The sequence below is a fragment of the Coregonus clupeaformis genome, chromosome 38 (assembly GCF_020615455.1).
Source record: "Coregonus clupeaformis isolate EN_2021a chromosome 38, ASM2061545v1, whole genome shotgun sequence".
In the NCBI taxonomy this organism is placed as follows: domain Eukaryota; kingdom Metazoa; phylum Chordata; class Actinopteri; order Salmoniformes; family Salmonidae; genus Coregonus; species Coregonus clupeaformis.
In genome coordinates this window covers 5961764-5984065 of record NC_059229.1, presented here as the reverse complement: position 1 = coordinate 5984065, position 22302 = coordinate 5961764, and the positions used below count along the sequence as shown (strand labels likewise).

General features: G+C 42.6%; 1 protein-coding gene and 1 non-coding gene across 2 annotated transcripts in view; both read left to right on the top strand.

The window, feature by feature from the left end:
• The window catches only part of rbm20 (RNA binding motif protein 20), an 82664-nt gene that overhangs the window by 54865 nt on the left and 5497 nt on the right, over positions 1-22302 (top strand). Inside the window, exons 3-12 of the mRNA XM_045211679.1 lie at positions 2398-2626; positions 3058-3987; positions 5482-5543; positions 6843-6955; positions 7621-7712; positions 19039-19185; positions 20394-20525; positions 20697-20776; positions 20954-21680; positions 21778-22296. Coding sequence (XP_045067614.1) covers positions 2398-2626; positions 3058-3987; positions 5482-5543; positions 6843-6955; positions 7621-7712; positions 19039-19185; positions 20394-20525; positions 20697-20776; positions 20954-21680; positions 21778-22296 — 3031 coding nt within the window. The remainder of the gene's footprint in view (positions 1-2397; positions 2627-3057; positions 3988-5481; positions 5544-6842; positions 6956-7620; positions 7713-19038; positions 19186-20393; positions 20526-20696; positions 20777-20953; positions 21681-21777; positions 22297-22302) is intronic.
• Positions 19313-19446, top strand: LOC121554115. Its single transcript, XR_005997632.1, has one exon. It is a non-coding gene; the product is annotated as a small nucleolar RNA SNORA18 (small nucleolar RNA).

The following is a 22302-nucleotide window of genomic DNA, read 5'->3' as shown; positions in this document are numbered from 1 at the left end:
TAACTCTACTACTAAATCTGTTTCGTATTATAAGATCTGAACAGGTCTGAAGTGGCCTGGCCAGCAGCACTCAGCGAGCCAGACCTAGGTTCAAATAGTACTTGCTGTTTTTAAAATACTTTAGCCATTTGATTGAGCTACGCCTTGAATGCCAGGTGGGCGGGGTTTGAACATTTGGGACTATTCCATTGGTCCCATTATGCCAGCTCAATCAAGAGCAACTAAAGTATTTGAAAGGAAACAAATATTATTTGGACCCAGGTCTGCTCTACACAGAGCCAGCTGCCTCAGTCAGAGCCGAGGCCATATTTGTCTATTAAGGGCTGTGTGTCAGAACAGATGAGAGACTAGTATTTTTAGCAGCGAGTCATCGGCTGCGGCTGTGTTTATATGATCCATCAGCGTGCTTGTACTGATAAGAGTGTGTACAACATGCAGCTCAGGGGGCTGACCGCCCTGCCAAGTGTCCAACGGAGCTAGTTTAACACATACTTATGTGGTCCTCTGTAGCTCAGCTGGTAGAGCACGGCACCTGTAACGCGAAGGTTTTGGGTTCGATCCCCAGGACCACACCACCCATACACAAAAATATATATATTATGCACGCATGACTGTGAATCGCTTTGGATAAAAGCGTCTGCTAAATGGAATATTATTATTATGTAGCTTTTAAATAAAGTACATATTGGTATTGGTGCTCAAAGCATCTTGTGGAAAGACAACCATATGCTGTAAAGTATTTTGTTGTTCAATCTTTTTGCTTCCTTGCTTCCTTTATAAACCCGTATTTATAAATCACCTCTCATATTGTCCTATGCTCTAGCACAAGACAACCTACTTATCCACCTATACCGTGACACTCACTGTCTTTATCCGTTTATTGGGTGACATGACATAAACAGCTTAATCTGATCTGGGCAGCTAGGCCTATCGTCTGGTCTGGTCTGGGCAGCTAGGCCTATCGTCTGGTCTGGTCTGACAGAGACAGAGGGTATCATTGTGACATTACTGGCGCTTTAATCTCAGCTAACAGAAGGACGACGAGGGGCAACCGGGGCAGTTGTTGTTTGTGGGGTTTTACAGTGTGCAGGCCGTAAATCAGGACTTTTAATGATGGCTACGTATATTACTACATTAATACAGTAACATGTGACCGTAAGACCAAAGTCATTGTGATATGATATATGATATACACAGTAATACTGTATGATGATGTCAATATGAGGTCATCATGTGACCGTTAAGTCATAGCATTTAATTGTCCAAGTTTTAATTAGGTCACAGAGGGACATGTGTACTATCAGAAGTGTGTAATATAGTATGCTAATATCAAGATGTCTCTAAAAAATGTAGTTGCAGGTGCACTATAAGTGTGTATGATGTTAGACTATTTTGTAAAATAAACAGTAGCCTAATACTATGGAAATACATAATGTGATCGGTTGTTAAAATGGTGAAATCTCAATAACAAAATCCACTCCGTGGTCTATAATATAACTGATGTCTAATTTAGCAACAGCACTGACGTGATGACTTTATGATGTGGAAACGTACCTCTCCGTAAGACCATATGACAACTCTACAAGCCAGTAGCAACACAAACCAAGGGGTGCTAATCCTCACAAAGATTTAGTTGCTTCTCCAAGTTCCGAAGAAAAACACAACGATCTAAATATCTATATTTATCTCTTGTCCATATTTCACAATTTGAACCCAGCAGACACTAACCCTATGAAGAAGCTGTGTTGTTACTTGTCACAAACAAAATATCCCTTATGCAGGGCTATAGACCTTCATGTATGTGAGAAAACAACATGGCTGCCATGTCCATCAATGTCTAAAATAACTTTCTCTTGGGACCTTGCCCACCCCTAATCCAATTGGTCTCTTGCCTTCTAGTTCTAGAGTGTTGGATCGGGGGTGTTGGTTGGTCGGGTTGGGCTGTGTCAAGTCATGGGGTTCTATTGATGATTTGATTGATAGTGCAAGATACTAAGTTTAGCCAGCATGTGAGCACATTCATCAGAACACGAAAGGACAGGGCACAGTCAAACGGGGTCGCATCCGCGAAGGGTCTGGGGTTGTGTGGTGGCTATGTGGGTATGTGGATAAGTGTTAATGTCTACAGCTGATTACAAAACTTCTGTGGTCTCCTTTAACCATGCGTGGTGCGAAACAAGTTGTTACTGCTACCGGTTCCTCTATAATGCAATGGCCTATGATCCTGATACGCATTGTAGTTCCTCCACAGAAGGCACAGAAGCTAAATATTAAGGCTATATAATGTATTTATTTATTGATTTTAAACAGTGGGTCCCAAACCTCTGATTAAAAGCTGTGTTTTATAGCTACTGTTGTTTACGTTTTCTCATCCAACTTTTCTCTGTTTGTTTATAGCACCAGTGTGTCCGACGGCAATGATAACAAGCCCCAGCCAGTGGGCGGTGGCCAGGGCCAGCTGAGTGGTGGGGCTGGGAACCACCAGAACGCCCAGCTCCTCCTGACACCCGCCAGCCTTCAGCTAGCCCAGCTCCAGGCCCAGCTCACCTTCCACCGCCTTAAACTGGCCCAGAGTGCTGTGGGGGGCAACGCAAACTCCGCAAACGCAGCCAGCATCCTCAATCAGGTCTGTTACAGAATTGATTGGTTTGCCTATATTTATCGGTACATAGGACTTTTATTTTGGAATGCAAGCTTTTATTTTGACATACTTACAGTGTCATACAGTTTCCTCAATCAGGCCTGTAACAAATCAAATCACATTTTATTTGTCACATACACGTGTTTAGCAGATGTTATAGCGGGTGTAGCGAAATGCTTGTGCTTCTAGCTCCGACAGTGCAGTAATATCTAACAAGTAATATCTAACAATTTCACAACATATACCCAATACACACAAAACTAGCAAGGAATGGAACATGGTTGGTTGGTTTGCTTGTATTTACATATATGGGACCTTTATTCTGAAATGCAAACTTTTATTTTCACACACTTTTCAAATAACTCTAGGCTGTTTTTGAGACCAATGTTTTTTCATCTATCTTCTCCCTCAATCAGGTCCTCGCCAATGTGGCCATGTCCCAGCCCCTCTTCAACCAGCTCCGTGCCTCGGCCATGGTCAGTAATGCCCAAGCAGTTGGTGGTGGTTTCCACTCCGGTGCCCTAGCCTTCCAACTGCCTCCACCACCGCCGCCACCCCCGCCACCCCCCAACTCTGCCCTGGGGACGATGGTAGGGGCTGGGTTCAACCAGAATCATGGTAATGTGAGGCTGAACCATTACGGAGGTGGGGGTTTTTCAGGGAACCAACAGCAGCAGCAACAGGCCAACCAGCATGGTGGATCAGACTACGGCAAGAAAGCCGGATCAACATACCCTTTAGATACGGATAAGCGTCTCCAGTATGGCTTCCTAGGGGGGACATCGGTGGCGTTGAGTGAAGCCGGAGAGGGACAAGGGCAGTACGTGCCAATCATGACTCAGGCCAAGAGTACAAACCAAAGCTTTCAGATTGACTTCTATGGACAAAACGATCGGAGTCAGCAACAACAACAGGCTGGGTTCGGTGTTGGGAATCAAAACGATCAGAACAAGAACGCTTTTAAGGAGCAGCAGTGGAAAAGCCCAGCTAACATGAGCCACACGGGAAAAGGGTTAGACATGGTTTCCAATACTGCCACAGTATGGATGGGGACTGGGCAGCCATTCCGTGCCAGAGAGGAACTGTACAATCCAGAGGAGCCAACCTCTGACCCCAAGTTCAATTCCGGCGGTGGGGGTGTTACTTCCTCGTTTGGAGCAGGCATGGGCGGCATCCAGGGGTTTGTAGGATACCACAAGCAGCCCCTGCAGGGGGGAGAAGAGACCCTGTCTACGGGTGGTTCCGTACCACTCCAACCTCACCAGCTGAATGACTACCACGCCGTAACGCCATCCCACCTGCCCCACCAGTGCACCATATGTGAGAAGAAGGTCTATAACCTCAAGGTGGGTGGAGCTCACTGGACAGGGATTATGTAATTTGCTGTGGGCAGTATGTCACTTCCTGTGGAGAAACATGTAACGCCCTGTAAACTAGAGAAACACTTCCTTACATTGAACAAGCTTGGAGGAAAATATGCAGGAAAATATGCAGGAAAATAAAAGTAAGGCATGTGATAAATCAGAAATTGTGTAATATAATTATTGTCAACCTAAAATATTGTCATATAATTATAAAGACAGCTTATACAGGTTTTATACCAATTGTCTGTATAAATAGCCTCTAAAATATATGTAAACAGACCATAAATGTATATTTATTTGAGTTTTCTTGGAAAGCTGTGAGAGCTGTTATATGATACAATATCAGTTCTTGTTGCATTTACAACTTGTCTAAGTCCTATCATCAACTGATTTCAACCAGTGTATGGCTGTGGATTGACTGCATTGTTTGTTGGTATATTGGAAGTTCATTAAAAAAATGAAATATTAGAATCATTCCTCTAAAGCTGTCTGGCTAGCTTGCTAATAAACATACAGTGCAGATAAATTCATCAAATTCATTATTTTACATAATATCTTATCACAGCACTGGCAAACCATGGTTGATCAACTTCCTGACCAAAATGGCTGACCTTTATCCTATCATAAGAAGGTTCAAGTCGATTCTAGTATTCTAATTCCTAATTATATGGTGTGAATATTGAACTCAATCCCTTTAGCATCTTGCTCTTTCTACTGTTAAGCTCTGTAATAGATCCTTTGCTCAACAACTAGTTCATTAGTGTGTGTGAAGTGAACTGTGAATGGCCTCTTCTTCGAATGGGGGTGTGAGGAACAGCTTCGTTTTACTGTAGTGTGCAGGCTGTAACATTATTACATCACAAAGCCAACTACCCTTTCACACTACCATGCCAACCTGAACCATACTGTACTGGTTGGGATATTTTCTTTGCACATTGTCATTTCCAGCGCAGTTCCTCCAGCAAATGTGGTGGAAGCTTAACCAGGTACAGCTCGGCACAGTATGGCTTGGATTGGCCTGGTAGTGTGAAAAGGGTAATAAGAGTATTTAGTAACACAATAGTGAGTATGGGTCATTAATGTTGCCATAATAGTGTGAAAATGCTATGTTTTTTTTACTGTAGGATGCAGGCTGTCATAATACAATACCACAGAGCCAACTACAGTTTGCCTGGTCCCAGATCTGTTTGTGCAGTCTAGCCTACTCCTTTGGGACTCCTACATCCCATTGGCACGACAAGTTGACTATACAGCATAAACAGATCTGGGACCAGGCTAACTGTAGCTGCTCCAGAAGCCGTTGCTCACCGCTCCAAGTCGTTGCCCCTTTAATTATAGTCCAGCCACCCATCATCAGGGCCAGACACACAGGGGGCATGTCATGGTGCTCAAGGGGGGTGCACTGAGGTAGGGGTTAGCGTTCAGTGAGTCAGAGTCTATCTATCTGACTGGGTCTGGTTGGATGTGTGTTTTCAGGACTGGGACCAGCACGTGAAAGGTAAACTACACCTGCAGAACCGCTTGCTGTACTCTGAAGGGTGAGTTATGAGTTATAGGGAGGTCAAATCGATTAGACAGCACGTTGATAGGCTTCTGTGTGATCTAGAAACGGTTTTCTGCTTCTTGTCTAGGAATAGGGAGGGACTGACAACAAATGAGTCATGTGTAATGTGTTCCACTCATACTGTGGGTTGCGAAATACAGTGTTGAGGGTGCCTTTCAGTTAGATACAGTATAGGCTAAAACTATTTCTTAAAGGTGTTCTGTTTAGATCTTGTTTTGACATTTTGTGTAACATGTGCTCCACTGTGGGTTTGAGAAGTATATTCAGTCAGATAGGCAAAAAACTCTGTAACACTTTACAATAGGGTTTTAAAGGGTTTATAACTACATCATTAATGGTTATTTAATCATTGGTAAATGCATTATAAATCATTAATAACATAATTAGAAACGCTTTAGAAAGTGTACCTTATTGTAACGTGTTATCAAAATCTTTTGCTAAATGTCTTACATATTGATCTTGTTTTCAAAGGTTGTGTAGCATGTTCTTAGCATGTAGCATGTTCTTCACTGAAAGTTTGCTACGTTCTTAGGGTACTTTTCAGTCAGATATGGGCTACAAAATTGTAATAACTTATGATTAAGCCATTATATGTGTTTATACATGTTTTATAAAATGCTTTATAAGTTACTTAATGAATTAGTTTCTGACCTTATTTTGTAAGTTTGTGTAACAAGCTCCAGTGTACGTTTAATACGTTATTTGGCAGCTTCTCAGCCCAAATGTATTAGTTTCTGACCTTGTTTTGTACGTTTAATCGTCATACTCTTGTGACCATTAAGTCATGTCTTCACCTTAATCTGATCTCCTCCATTATGGCTGACCTGTCCTACACAGCTATTCTATTCCCAAAGTAAATATCCCCGGACAGCCGAGGCATTTGATTTTACACTTATGGTCCATATACAGCCTTAATGGCTTATGAATATGAGACTCCCCCGTCACAAGATATAGCAACAGCCAGGCACGGACAGTCGAGGGGAGGGTAGTCAGTCAGTCTGTCAGAAATCTAAAACTAGTCTCCCGTAGCGTCCCTGCAGAAGGTGCATTATGCCCGAAACATTGGTGTAATTAATACCCATTAAATCATTGGGAAATACTGTATATAGAGTGTGCAACATTCTTTATTTAATTTTCTTTCATACGTTTAGTTAGTTAGCCAGATAGACTAGCCAGGAAGGACAGAGCAGCACAGGGGCAGGTAGCCAGATCACTCAGTCAGTTAGTCAGGAAACTAAAACAAGCCTCTTGTTGCGTCCCGTTCTGTCTGCAGTGCTATCATCACAGCCGGAGCTGTCCACTACGGTCCTGCCGGGTCGTCTGAAGGATGCTTAAACAACGTCGGAGTGAATAACTCCATGGCTTACTCTTCCACCGCCAATCAAGGTAGGTTGGAGTGTGTGTGTGTGTGTGTGTGTCTCAAAGACCTCGGGTTGGAGGTTGGAGGTCAATGTTGTGGTGTTTTTAAGAGGGGAAATATGTGATAGATATGTGGTAGATGGGGGTGGAACTGATGCTATTTTTAGACTGCAGGGTGCATGGCATGGGTCTCGTTTTGGATATTTCGATCTAGAGAGTAGGGAGCAGATGGGGCTAACTTCAGTGTACATGTGTTGATATCATCTCAATATAGTACTTATAAAACACCAATAAAACGTTTCATATTTATGTAAATTACTATTAATAATTGTGCAACTTGTTGATGTATTTTTACACTATTTGTCTGGGGTTTATAGTTTTTTCTAAGTAAAGATTAATGTATTTTGAGATTACAACTTATTTTAATAGAAATCTGGTATTTTCTTATCAGAGCCAAGATGTATTTTTATTTATTTTTTAAGGTGAGCTTGTGAAGTAGACTGGTCCTTTAATTTCAAGAACAGCCATGATACAAACATAGCAAGCAAAAGTAGGATAAGATGACAACATTTAAACATAGGTAATTGTGATTTTCTGGTTTCTTCACAGTCAAGAATTAACACAACATAAACTTCAGTCGATCCCATGTGTTTCATGGTCCTGTTGTTCCTGTTTCCTCCATATTTATCCAGATGTATCATCCGGAGCTAACCTACCAGCTGCAGCCATGAGGACCTATCCCATGTCAGGGGCTGGATTTACCCAACTCCCACCTGGGTCAAAGGTCAGACAAATGTTGTGGCTTTCGCTTATTAAGATTAGGGGATATGTGCTACTGCTGTGTGTGAATGTAAATACGTGTAGGCTACAACCACAGATTGTACAGTTTGGGGTACTTAAACTTGTAAAAGGTCAGACAAATGTTTGGCTTTCGCTTATCAAGATTAGTAAGAATGCTGCTGTGAAACACATACTGTAAATCCCTACTGAATGAGATATAAGGATTGTAGTTTTGGGTAACGCTTTACAATAACTTTCATTAGTAAGCATGATTAAACCATTTAAAGGTCAATGTTTTGGCTTTTGTATATATCAACATTAGTAAATACGTGCTTTTGTGAAATACATATAGTACATTTGGGCAGAATGACAGATTGATTTTATAGTAACACTTTATAATAACTTATTAATAAAGTATATTACTTTAATTTAACTAGTCAGCATGAATCAACTATTTATAAGTTAAAAAATAATATTAATAGTGCATTTATAAACATTGATAAGCATTACAAATTATAAGCATTACAATAATTTATAAAGCACTAATAAGTATTTAGTATGGCTTATTAATTAAAGTTACGGAGTGGCTGCAGAGCCATGTTTTCTCGAACCTTCTTCCCGACAACTAAAGGTCTGAAGCTTCTGCGCATGTGCGGGATTCTCTACTTTGCGCACAGCAGAGACGGAAGAGGAAGAGAGACATCCCACTCCCTAATCTTTTCTGTTTCAATGGAAGTCAATGAACTAAGTAGACCCAGCTGCTATCACAGATTAAGTAGACAGGAACTGACCATTTTATTCAATGGAAAATGGCCTGAGTGAAGTATTTTTATTTATCCACCATCTTTGGCGCACAGTCTCTGCTCTTAAAGTTATTAATATAATTGGATTGAATATGTCTATTCCTACATATTTAATCAACATATTTTTTATGTGGTTTGTGATGTGTTGTGTGTCTGTGAGAAAGCTGGTTAGACATGTCACCTTGTTCCACCTCTGCCCTGGCTTGCCTCTGTGCCCAGAGAGAGCATGGCAGAGGAAGGGCACAACATGCGGGCCCATCGTGGGGGCACAGAATAGGCTATGTATTGGGGCCAAGGTGTATTTTTCTTGATGTAAGGCAGTGTTTCTCCAGTCAGTTCTACTTCTTTTATGTATTTTTAAATACAGTATATTTTTTATTTCAAGAACTAAATCAGATGTACCATATTGACTGAGATGTGCACACTTGTTTTAATCCTCTGTAGCTCAGTTGGTAGAGCACGGCGCTTGTAACGCCAGGGTAGTGGGTTCGATCCCCGGGACCACCCATACGTAAAAATGTATGCACACATGACTGTAAGTCGCTTTGGATAAAAGCGTCTGCTAAATGGCATATTATTATAGTTTGACCACTGGCTTCCATCCATATCTCTCTGTGTTTCAGCTGTTGTTATCTCTCAGCTGTGGTGGCGGATGGTGTTGTGTGTTGTGTCAGTAAATAAGAACGGACCAGCGAAAGGCCTTGTTGACAGCTGTGGATCCAGACAGCAGTTTTTGTCTTTGCTTGACAACTTAAATCCATTGAAACTGATATCTCCGGCAAACTATGTAATTAAATGCCTGGCTTGAAAACATGTGTGTGAAATTAACAGATTTAAACTTTCTCTTTAGTGATAAAACGGGTCTAATGGACTTTATCACAAGCATATGCGAGGACTCTTCAGTGCAAAACTGCACAAAAATACATATATACATATATATTTTCATAATCACTGTTCGTTTTTGTTGCTTTTTGTATATTCATTTTGAGTATTTTTTTTGTGTTGATTTGATTTCAAACTGATATCTCCTACAAACTATGTAATTAAAATGCCTGGCTTGTAAACACGTGAAATTAAATGACCAGATTTCTGCTTTCTCTTTAGTGATAAAACGGGTCTAATGGGGATTAAATCGCAACCGTACGTGAATATGTAGTTACACAGTTACAAAAACCCTGTAGGCTCTGGACAGATAATAACGGTTTATACATGCAATTGTTGAATTTTCGGTATTCATTTATATGGAGTATTAATAGATAATTTTTCTTATGTTACTTCATTTTCAGTATAGCTTTTTAAAAGTTTTTATTAATCCCTTTTCACCAAAGATCCATTCTATTTTATTATGTTATATTATATTATTTGTGCCATGTGGTACATGTAAGAAACAGTTGTTACACCCTGTTACACCATATGACTGGGCACCTTGGCTTGGAGGTGTAAACGTGCCACGTGGGTCCTTTAAAAGGTGTACCAATACGCCCTCTCCATCAGGAGAGGAAGTGAGGAGAGGGGTGATGTGTGTGCGTGCATCCGTGTGTGTGTGTGTGTCTGTGCGCATCCGTGTGTGTGTGTGTCTGGCAGCATACTGTTTGATGTGAGGTCTTACTTGGGTTTACTTGAGGTGTAGAGTATCGCCACGACGGCTTGTCGGGCTATTTCAGAGTGACATTTATAGGTGGCCATTTTATCTGTGGAATTAATTGAGGAAACCTTTTTAGCTATTTTATGTCCGAGGTTAAGTATTTTTATGTCACTGGATCGAGTGATAGCCTTCCATAGTGAGAAAATATGGCGCTCAAGTCCCATCATGTTATTTCTTTTGCGTGTCTGCTTGTGTGCTTTATCAATATTTTGATTCAAACTGACAACTTGGAATAGGCCTACGTCCCTTTCCACTATAAACATGTTCACATTTCTTCCTTTGAACAACACACTGATGCCTATTGCACCAACAAACATGTCACCATTGTCAACTGTTGTTAGGCAACAACTTTTATCATTGTCAACTGTTGTTAGGCAATAACTTTTATTGGAGATTTAAAAGCATTTGATGTGAATTGTGGAACTCCTACAAAAAACTAGCCTGGTTCCCGATGTGTCTGTTCTGTCTTACCAAGTTGGCAAGCACAAACAGATGTGGGACCAGGCTAGATAGGCTTTCACAGAAACCTATGGATCCATTTGACACTGTTTTATTTACGATGCCTTTTATCATGTCAGTGGAAAACCTTGTATACATGTGCTAATGTTAGCCCCTATAAACTCTACAGCTGTCCCAACTACCAGCAACCCAACAGATGGAGGTTTTATTTTCCCCAGCAAAATGCAAGCCTTGCAGGGCTGCCTATAGTAATGTGACTTTGGTGGTCTGTTTAGAAATATATAATAGTCAACAGACACTCTGTCAGCTAAACTCTGTCAACTAGTCTACGGTATGGTTTGTGATTTTCTTATAGTACACTTGAATATCAAGTTCAAAATTATTATAACATAATAATTTGCATTCATAGCCTAGGTCTATACCGCAGCAACTCACTCCTGATACAAGCACTGCTGATATCTTCATTTATCTTTAGTAGTAGTATTGATATGCAGAGTCAAATTAAATATAGGGCTTAACTACAATGCAGTATACATGACAACAGTACGCAAACAGAAATACACAGTGGCTTACATTTAACGGTCAAACGAAATAACTGAAACAGAATTGAGACCTCCAGCACACACACAGATCCACAGGAGGGCCTGGCGGTGCAGGGGGGTTGAGTTTCAAACCAAGCGGACTCGACGGGAACCGTAAGGCGATCCCGCGGGGTGGCCGGGTCCTCTGTGTTAGGAATACCGGGAGGGCTCGGCCACTCAGACGAGGATCTAACGTTCATCCAACGTTGGATAAACAAACAGGAATGTCTCTCGAGGGACACAGCACGCTGCTAGTCATAACGTTTGGTTGAGAGTGTAAACTGTACAGTTCAAAATTAAATGTTTGGTTGAGAGTGTAAAGTGTATAGTTCAAAATTAAATGTTTGGTTGAGAGTGTAAAGTGTATAGTTGAAAATTAAATGTTTGGTTGAGAGGGAGGGAGGGTGTAAAATAAGCTCCTGCACACGGCACTTAGCATAACTTATATAACATATTTTTCCTACGCTTTGAGCCTCTTGAGAGTGTATAAAGTATAATTCAGTCAAATGTTTGGTTGAGAGTGCACTGGAAGAGTATAAATAGTTTTGGGTCTCAAATCCTTTGTCAGAGCATTGAGCGATGAGAGAGTGAGACTCCTGTTACTGCTCTAAACCTTCCTCTTGTAGAACGCATCTCACCCCTCTATCAACTCAGACCACTGCCATTGAAGTGTGCGTTTTAACCCCTTACACTAATGGGAATTGGCCTATATGGATAGGGCTAAATTGAAATGTTTCTTACAGAAGAAATATGAAAAGCATGTGCATAACTATGGTAGCAATTAAAAGGGAACAGTTTGGAGATTATGGGAAAATTATTAGTCTAAAGGTGAGGACACAACAGTTCACCTGACACAAGACTGAATCCAAACATTACACTGTTGATTTGATGTGCATTTTACATTTACCTTACTTTTCGCCGCATTTCTTGATAACGAAATCGAAAAATACTATGGATTGTGCACTCAGTGTATAGTAACATGATAAGAATATTCTTGGAAAATTTGGGGTAGGTGCAACATAAGACAAAAAAATGAGTGAGGTCTAACTGGTGTCTCCAAGTGGCCACACACCTCACCAAAGTGTGCACAGTTCCTAAGTAATTTCAATGCACTTTTATGACTCAAAGAAGAGTCTTCAACTATAAAGTATTTTTTTTAGCTCTCCTAGCTGTGCCATTGAGGAACTAGAGCAAGCACACTTGTAGTTGCTTTGTTTGGAACACAACCCTGCATCCCCACCATCACACAATGACTGTTGTTGTTTACGCAATCCCAAAACTATCCATTATAAATCGCAGTCTGGGTCAGTCAAGGCATCATTAGAAAGCTTGTTCTATTGCCAACATGACTAGCTAAATGATAAAATACGATCTTACAGTGTAAGGCATTCACAAGGCAATTCAGAGAAGCAGATCGTAAATTTGGTGCGCGTAGAATAGCGTCATGAGTGCATTCAGATGCGTGGTCCTTCTTCACAGTACAACAAACATAGACCCATTCTGTTCAGGACAACCCAGGGTATAACACCATGTCATCTTGGAACTGTACATCAAACATGATATGGACATGTGAAGTGCACATTTGGACTGACAGGTGTTTGGCTTGCTTGTATGACATCGAAGAGGTATTTATTATAATTCTCATCGTCTCATCTTTCAAAATACATAGAGTCCTCGTAATTTACAGAATTTACCTCACTAAGACAACCCAAAATGTGCTAAAAGTTGCCCAATTAGAGTGGGGGTGGGGGCAACTTCTTGTCGCACACGGTGCTCATGTTCAGAATGGTTGTCAGTCAAAACCCATACAGAGCTGTGAAGCGCAAAGCCTGAGCTCTGACGTCATGTATAGCATGTTACTGTACAGCCACTGCGTACCAATTTAGAAGCTTATTAGTGTCCAAATCTGCAATTTTCAACCCGGGTACAGGTACGGGTGTAAAGGGCTACGTTCTTTATCAGTGGTTTGTCTATGGGGCAGATCTACCGCTGAGACTGCTGTGAGTGAAAGTGGGAATTTGCAAGCATGTTTGGTTGACTCTAGGTAGCAGTATCAAAACATTCACTGGTGCACGAAAACATCTCTCTCTCTTTCTCTCTCTCTTTTTCTCTCTCTCTTTTTTTTCATCTGTCTTTCTTGTAATTGATTGCAATATCAATTGAACCCTGACATCATAAACCATGTGATAAACATCAGGCCATGTCATTCCAATCACAGGTTTCAAATGTGTTTACAAGCCGTGATGGCATTTGCCAGGCAGGGCCTTTGGTAACTTAACTAACTGCCTCATGTATTATAATTGTAACTTCACTTCAGTTCCTGATCAATAGGTCACCAGACCACGGTTCAAACACTATTTGAAATCTTTCAAATACTTAGAGAGTTTGCTCTAGTCTGCCTTGAGTGCCAGATGGGCGGGGATTGCACTTTTACAACTATTCTATTGGTTCCATTGCGCTAGGCGAAGCTCAAGCCCAGATAAAGTATTAGAAATAGCATTTGAACCCAGCTGTAGGTCAGGCAGTGTGTGATTGTGATACAATCTCCCAACAGAAACGCAGCACCCCGTACACCAGTAAACCCAATTATGTATACCAGATGTGTCCATCATCTGCCATTGTCAGCCTCCACACACTAATCAACAGCAACACTTTAGTCCATCCACAGCTGTTGTAGATCAGCTAACCTAATAACATCCAACACTGGCAATGTCCAATGTCAATGTAAGGACCAGTGCTTTCTTTTGGTCATTTTTAGGATTATGACTTGAAATAATATATTTTTTAAATCTACAATACACAACAGTACATAGATGTATAGTAATGTACAGAAATTGTCCCTAACCACTGATACAAGGTCTGGCTTTTTTACACCCTTCTAATGATTAAAATTGAAGCAAGGGGTAATGTCATCCTAGAGCTGTGGTTAAGAAGAGTCAACATCTTTCCACAGCCCAAGAACATCTACACCGTATGACCCTCAAGTCAGGGGTAAGGCTCTGGCTGTATAAAAGTATGAACAAGTCTCTAACCACTGATTCAAGGTCAGAGGTTTTTCATCCTCCTAATGGTTTAAGACTAGGGTAATCTAATCCAAGATCGGTGATTTAGAAGCGTCAACATCTTCCCCAAGCCCAGAAACATCGACACTGTATGACCCTCAACTTATGGATCCAAAGGAGGTAAAAGCATGAACAAGTGTCCAGATCGCTGGACCACATATTTACAAGGCAAACATTCTGACTGATGCAACACTCTACCGATGACCGGCCCGGTGGTAAGGCTCTTGTTCCCTCTTTCACCTCAAGGACATTAACAGCCTGTTGCTGTCTATTTCTGTAGCTGTTTACTGACCGGGCTGCTGCGACCTTTATTGTGTGTGCGTGCGTGCGTGCGTGTGTGTGTGTGTGTGTGTGTGTCGTGTGTGCGTGTGTGTGTGTATATATATATATATATGCGCGCGTGAGAGCTAGTTTAGCCTAGTGGTAGTTGGCACAGAGCTGCTAATAGAATTATCACTCTCGCATCTGAAACCGTTAAAGTCAGGTGGCATGCCAGAGAGTTATTAAACCCTGTAGGCAATCAGGGCTTTGGATAGATTAACATTGGGGCTAGAGGATTAGTCTAGGGTAGCAGCACAGTAGCAATGTTCTTCACATCAACTACCTATTAATATTGGGGTGTAACATCTTATTTCTAATCTTGGGTTTTATGGGATGAGTCTAGGGTAGCAGCACAGTAACAATGTTATTTTTACAAACTGGTTGTAACATCTTGGTTCTAATCTTGGGGTGTAACATCTTGGTTCTAATCTTGGGGGTGTAACATCTTGGTTCTAATCTTGGGGTGTAACATCTTGGTTCTAATCTTGGGGTGTAACATCTTGGTTCTAATCTTGGGGGTGTAACATCTTGGTTCTAATCTTGGGGTGTAACATCTTGGTTCTAATCTTGGGGGTGTAACATCTTGGTTCTAATCTTGGGGGTGTAACATATTGGTTCTAATCTTGGGGTGTAACATCTTGGTTCTAATCTTGGGGTGTAACATTTTAGTTCTAATCTTGGGGTGTAACATTTTAGTTCTAATCTTGGGGTGCAACATCTTGGTTCTAATCTTGGGTTTAGGGGAGGATTATAGGGTAGCAGCACAGTAGCAATGTTCTTTTGACATAACTTTCCCAATTCATCACATCTACTAGTATAGTCTAGTCTTCTGTCTACTATCAAATGTAGCAGTGTTCCTTATTGGAAATAGTTAGCTATACAGATACGCTGGTAAGAGTTCCCCCATTTTAGCCTGTGACCTGGTGTATGGGGACCATTGTGGCGTCAAGCACAATGCAAGTTTATTTTCTTAACATTACAAGACAGTCAAGTTAGTTTACACAAGATCGTTGGGCATTACTCAAACTAACATAAAAACAGGAGAATCCGACCCCAGACTGTCCCACATGTGGACCTGTCTGTCAGGCAGGCTGGGTGGCCCATCCCTGGGGTAGTAGCATGGTTATCTGGGTAGTACCATGGTTAAGGACAGTTCAGGCACATCAGGTTTAGGGTTGCAAAACTACCGGTAATTTACCAAAGTTACCAGAACTTTCAGTAATTTAGGTAATTAACAGGTAATCTATGGCAATTTATGGTAACTTTGGTAATTTATACTTGAAAGTATTCATATAAAGTATTAATGTTTTATATCTGTGTCCATATTGTCCATGAGTTTCTAGTGGACAGACCCTACGGTCCAAGAGAAAATAGTCTAATTAATGAAAAAAGCATCTAATCAACAATGGCATTATTTTCAATTAACTCTGCAACTCTTCCAACTATTGACTTTTTTCACAACTGCCACTAGTTTAGCGGCAGAACATTTACAATAAAGACATATTGGCATAGTAAAATAAATAACTGTGTGTAAAAATAAATAAAGGATATTTCATGCTGAAACACTCATTTTAAACACCAATGGTATTCACTAAATTGATGGTTTATATTTAGCATAATGTTTTACAGCTTTGTCATTCTATTTCTCTATTTTAAAATCATCTTATTTTATTATTTTATATATTTTACATGTGATAACGCCACACAGAGGGCCAGAGAACCCAAAAAGGCCCCTAGATGTAATTTTATAAAATTCCATAAATTCCTTGAAAGTTACCAGAATTCTGGTAGTGTACTGGTAAACTTCAAAAGTTACCAGTAATATACCCTCCCTTTGCAACCCTAGTCAGGATACAGTGTTGTTCTTACATGTATAGGGATTTTCTTTGGAGGAAATCCAGCACTACGGGACATTTTACAGAAGGCAGAGAGGACAAAGGGTAGAGGTAAAGGGGGGAACTGTCTGTCAGGCTAGCTGGGCCCGTCTCAGGGGTAATGTCATGGTTAAGGACAGCTCAGGTCTGTCAGGCTAGCTGGGCCCGTCTCAGGGGTAATGTCATGGTTAAGGACAGCTCAGGTCTGTCAAGCTAGCTGGGCCCGTCTCAGGGGTAATGCCATGGTTAAGGACAGCTCAGGTCTGTCAGGCTAGCTGGGCCCGTCTCAGGGGTAATGTCATGGTTAAGGACAGCTCAGGTCTGTCAGGCTAGCTGGGCCCGTCTCAGGGGTAATGTCATGGTTAAGGACAGCTCAGGTCTGTCAGGCTAGCTGGGCCCGTCTCAGGGGTAATGTCATGGTTAAGGACAGCTCAGGTCTGTCAGGCTAGCTGGGCCCGTCTCAGGGGTAATGTCATGGTTAAAGACAGCTCAGGTCTGTCAGGCTAGCTGGGCCCGTCTCAGGGGTAATGCCATGGTTAAAGACAGCTCAGGTCTGTCAGGCTAGCTGGGCCAGTCTCAGGGGTAATGTCATGGTTAAGGACAGCTCAGGTCTGTCAGCCTAGCTGGGCCCGTCTCAGGGGTAATGTCATGGTTAAGGACAGCTCAGGTCTGTCAGGCTAGCTGGGCCCGTCTCAGGGGTAATGTCATGGTTAAGGACAGCTCAGGTCTGTCAGGCTAGCTGGGCCCGTCTCAGGGGTAATGTCATGGTTAAGGACAGCTCAGGTCTGTCAGGCTAGCTGGGCCCGTCTCAGGGGTAATGTCATGGTTAAGGACAGCTCAGGTCTGTCAGGCTAGCTGGGCCCGTCTCAGGGGTAATGTCATGGTTAAGGACAGCTCAGGTCTGTCAGGCTAGCTGGGCCCGTCTCAGGGGTAATGTCATGGTTAAGGACAGCTCAGGTCTATCAGGCTAGCTGGGCCCGTCTCAGGGGTAATGTCATGGTTAAGGACAGCTCAGGTCTGTCAGGCTAGCTGGGCCCGTCTCAGGGGTAATGTCATGGTTAAGGACAGCTCAGGTCTGTCAGGCTAGCTGGGCCCGTCTCAGGGGTAATGTCATGGTTAAGGACAGCTCAGGTCTGTCAGGCTGCAGTGTTGTTGTTCTTATCAATCTGATCTGAAGAAATCCAGCACTAACTGACATATTTGACAGTAGAGAGGGCAGAGGTTAGGGGAGAACCTGGAGGGATGGGAGGGAGGGATTTATGACCGCCCTGGGTGATATCATGGTCACCCAAACCCCTGGCTGTCAGGGACTGTCTGTCAGTGCTGTTTTATGTGACACATAATCACATTTTGCTTTGAAGTGATCTGAAGGTGAAAGTTAGGGTTAGGAACGATCCCGGTTTGGCCTGGAATTTCTTGGAATTTTCTAATCAAAATCAAATCAAATGTTATTTGTCACAGGATTCGTAAACAACAGGTGTAGTCTAACAGTGAAACGCTTAATTACGGGTCCTTTTCCAACGATGCAGAGCTAAAAATAAAATACAAAAATAAAGATATGTTGGATGTTCTCCCCTAAGTGAACGGTATATGTCTGAATAGTAGTGTACAGTAGCATATGTTATTGTATATCCAGTGCTGTATCAACTGAACAACACAGTGGTTGATATATTCCATAGGTTGACCCATGATGATGATTCCTATTACATCTGGTGTCGTAGCTATTAGGGAAAAGTGTTGACGCCCTCTTCATTCACTTACTTTGTTGGCCATTATTCAGTCAGATGAGAGGCCAATGGTTTTTACCTCAGAGCTGAGAGCTGCCCCTGGGTGTAAATTAAAACCACTCTGAGGGGGAGAGAGAGGGGGGAGGTAGGGGGGAGAGGAGCAGCGGGGGTTGCTATACTTGGCAATCCAGAGGTATTAGTGACAAAGATGACTGGGATGTCTGGGTCTTTGTGTGTGTGTGTGTGTGTGTGTGCGCGCTATGGATGTCTGTACCTGGTCAGCTGAAATGTTCCCAAATCCAAACGAGAAAGCTCTCACTATCAACGTCATGCTGTCACGGCGACCATGTCGCTTCACCAGGGATCTATTTATATCAGAGCCACTGAGCTGGAGGGATACGCTCTAAGAGTGAAGGGATACATCACATTCTGTAGCTGAGTGTGAGTGATAATGCTGAAGTGCTTTGACATTGGGGAGGAAATAGTTCCCCACAGTCTAGTCTAGGTCTACAGTCTGTGGCTGAAGTAGGGTCAAATATTTTCACTGACCTTAAAAGTCTTCCAAAAAGAGGGAAGAAGACAGCAACACCCTGGAATGGACTGCATTTCTTACTGACCATTTCTCAGATCATTGTGCTCTTTTCTTAAAAGCGGACATGTTTTCGACCGTAAACTTTGTCTAAGCTTTACTGTCATATTTGGGATTATAGATAAGAGCATACCTGTAATTTATTATTTCAATCAGACTTTTACTAGTGTAAATAATACATGAAATACAATGAAATATTACACGAATCCTATGATGTTTTAACAGTAATAAACATACTGATGCATTTTTCTTATTTCTCTTTATTTTAGCCATTTCCACCCAGGAAATCGATCACAGGACGGGTCGTCCACATCTGCAACCTCCCCGAGGGCAGCTGCACAGAGAATGATGTCATCAACCTGGGACTGCCCTTCGGCAAAGTCACCAACTACATCCTCATGCGCTCTACCCACCAGGTACAGTACAATGTTATTCTCTTTAAACATGGGTGCACAACGCTAGTCCCAGAAGGGCCAAAATGTGAGCTCGTTTTTGGTCTTACCTGATGATTATTAAAAGATGAATTAAACGATTAACTTAACGACTGAGACCTATCCCGACAGACTCCTCACAGTGAGCCCTAGTCATTGGAAATGCCTCAAAGAACAAACCTGTGGTTTCGCTTTACCCTCACAGCTACTGCCATTAGCCCTGTGGGATATCACTGCAGAACAAATACTCACTAATGTATACGGCTCCACTAAGGAGTCAACTCACACTTCAATTAACTGACATGGAGAAATGGAAACCAAAGGACGTGTGGCCCTTTGTAACGTCTTGAAATAACCCTCGGTTGCTATGGACCAGATACACCATTTCCCCCCTCACAAATGTCTACAGCTCTACTGTGGAGTCTAGTCACAATATTGGTCACAGATATTTTTTGGGAGAAAAAAGTCATTGCCCTTGACAACTGGAGTAGTTCCCTAATGTCTTGAAATACCCCTGTATTGCTATGGACCAGATGGATTGTTTCCCCTTCATATTATGTTGTAATACGATAAGATGCCTTTTTCTCTGACGGTTTCATGGACCATTTTATATTGTAATGTGATAATGATGTCTTTTTTCCTACGGTCCATCCAACTATTTTATCACAGAACATGATGTCTCACTCAAGTCTCTAGAATTTCATTTATCAGATACTGTATTAAATTGACTCATTAATGTCACCCAGATCACATTCAAGGGGATCAACGATACTAAAATCATGGGTGTTGGTTACCCACAAATTAATTTGAGCAGATTGTAACTGTCTTTTTGATTTATGATGTCAATGAAATATGATAACCTGGCTGTGATTTTAGAAGATTTGCTCGGACCTTGATTGACATATGTTATTGCAAAAATGTTATTTGAAAAAAGGACATTAAACTGTCAGAAACAATTGTCTAACATTGGTGTCTTTCTCTCATTCCACTCAACTGCAGTTGTGCCCTTGAGCAAGGCACTTAAGCGCTAAAATCTGCATGGGGCATTGCAGCCTGCACTGTGAATACCCTCTTCTCCAACATCACCAACCTGTGTGTGTTTGTATGTCTTTAGAAGGGGTTGGGATAAAGTAAGACACTGTAAGGGAAAATGGATCAATAAAGTATTCTTCTTCTTCTTCTTTACTCCACAGGCATTTGTGGAGATGGCGTACATTGAGGCGGCTCAGGCTATGGTTCAATACTACCAGCTGACTCCAGCCACGATCAACGATCAGAAACTACTGATCAGGATGTCCAAGAGATACATGGAGCTTCAGCTCAAGGTGAGTAGCTCACACCGACCGACAGTTGTATTGTGTTCACATTGTGGTGTTGAAATGTTCATTTGAGTTTTTATTTAGCTCACACCTTAACTATATACTGTATCTACTGTACAGTATCATATTATGGTGTAAAATGCTCATTTGAGTTTCTCTTCTGCTCTGTTCATACAGAAACCAGGTAAAGACGTTGATTCAATCATACAGGATATCAACTCTCAGAGGGAAAGGGACGAGATGCAGGAGATTGATCAGTAAGGCAACTTTTTTCTTTCTTTCCTTTAAAATTTTCTGAGTGGCGGTTTTTTTTTGTAATATGCGATTGTCTTTGCATGATCGATCCCCTGTAGAAAACTACAAAAACTGGATGAAATTATCCAACACTACTTCCTGACTACAAACTGCATATTAATTATATGATTTCCTTTCAGCTACATGCCAGAGAGAGCGCGGTCCCGTAGTCCCATCAGCCGCTCTCTGAGCCCTCGCTCCCACAGCCCCAGCTTTACCTCCTGTAGTTCAGCCCACAGCCCCCAGGGGGCACCCTGCCGAGGAGGCCCGGAACGGGGCTCCTGGACCACCCAACACATGAGAAGGGGGGAGGAGGTCAGAGAACGAGAGAGGGAAAGGGAGGAGGTGCCATGGAGGAACGGAGGTACAGTGGATGACGACAGGCTGAACGGGAGGATGCAGGATCGACGGAATAAGCCGTACCTGAAACCCTCCGACCGAGACCGGATCAGTCCCAGATCAGCGGAGGAAAGAGGAGGAGGAGGAGGGGAGGGGATGAGGGGGGGAAACAGGGGGGGAGACTGGTACCCCCACCCGCGGGGTAGCCCTCAGGGCATGCCCCCCTTCCCTTCGTACAGGAACATGGATGAGGTCTTCTACAAAAAAGAACAAATGTATAAGTCAGAGAAGCCCCTGAGGCAACAGTACCAAAGACATGAGGAGGGGAGACTCAAGTCGAAGAGGAGGGATGGAGCGGACTACCACAGATCCAGACACTCAGAGTCAGAGCTGGGAGAGGAGTTTCTACCCACCAGGACAGGAGAAGACAGGAGGCAGACAGAAGGGTCCCCGACACAGGGAAGGAGCAAGAAACCCACCAGGAGACACGGGACGGAGAAACCGGAAAGAGAGACTACTGAAAATAACGTAAGTGAGAGGATTTTTTGTACACAAGTAAGATTTATATATAAATTTGAAGTTGGACAGTATATCTTATTTACAAACAAATGCCATATCATTACAGGGAGGAACCGCTGAGTATCAGCAATCCAAAGAGAAGTCTGTTTCTCCTCAAGGAAGTGGCAAGCATGAGAGAGAAAAAGACAGCGAGGCGGAGGAGTGGGAGAGTGGGGATGACGCGGAGGGTGAGGGCTGGTACCCCAAGAACATGGAGGAGCTGGTCACAGTCGACGAGGTAGGAGAGGACGACTCCATCATCGAACCGGATCTCCCTGAACTGCAGGAGCACGAGGACGTGTCAGCCTCAGACCTCCACAACGATCCTACAGAGGAGGAGGAGGAGGGCGTGGGGGAGGCTCCACGATCAACCTCCACCCCCAGTCCCAGGCCCTGCGCTGAGAAGGAGTTAGCCCAGAGAGACGATACCCAGTCGGGCAGAGGAGGTGGGGTAGGTAGGGTGGTGGATCCTATTCCTACAGAGGAGAAAGATGGGGAGATTAGCACAAACCCCAGCCCCACAGACCATTCACTGCCACAGTCACAGCCACAGTCACAGCCACAGTCACAGTCACAGTCACAGCCACAGTCA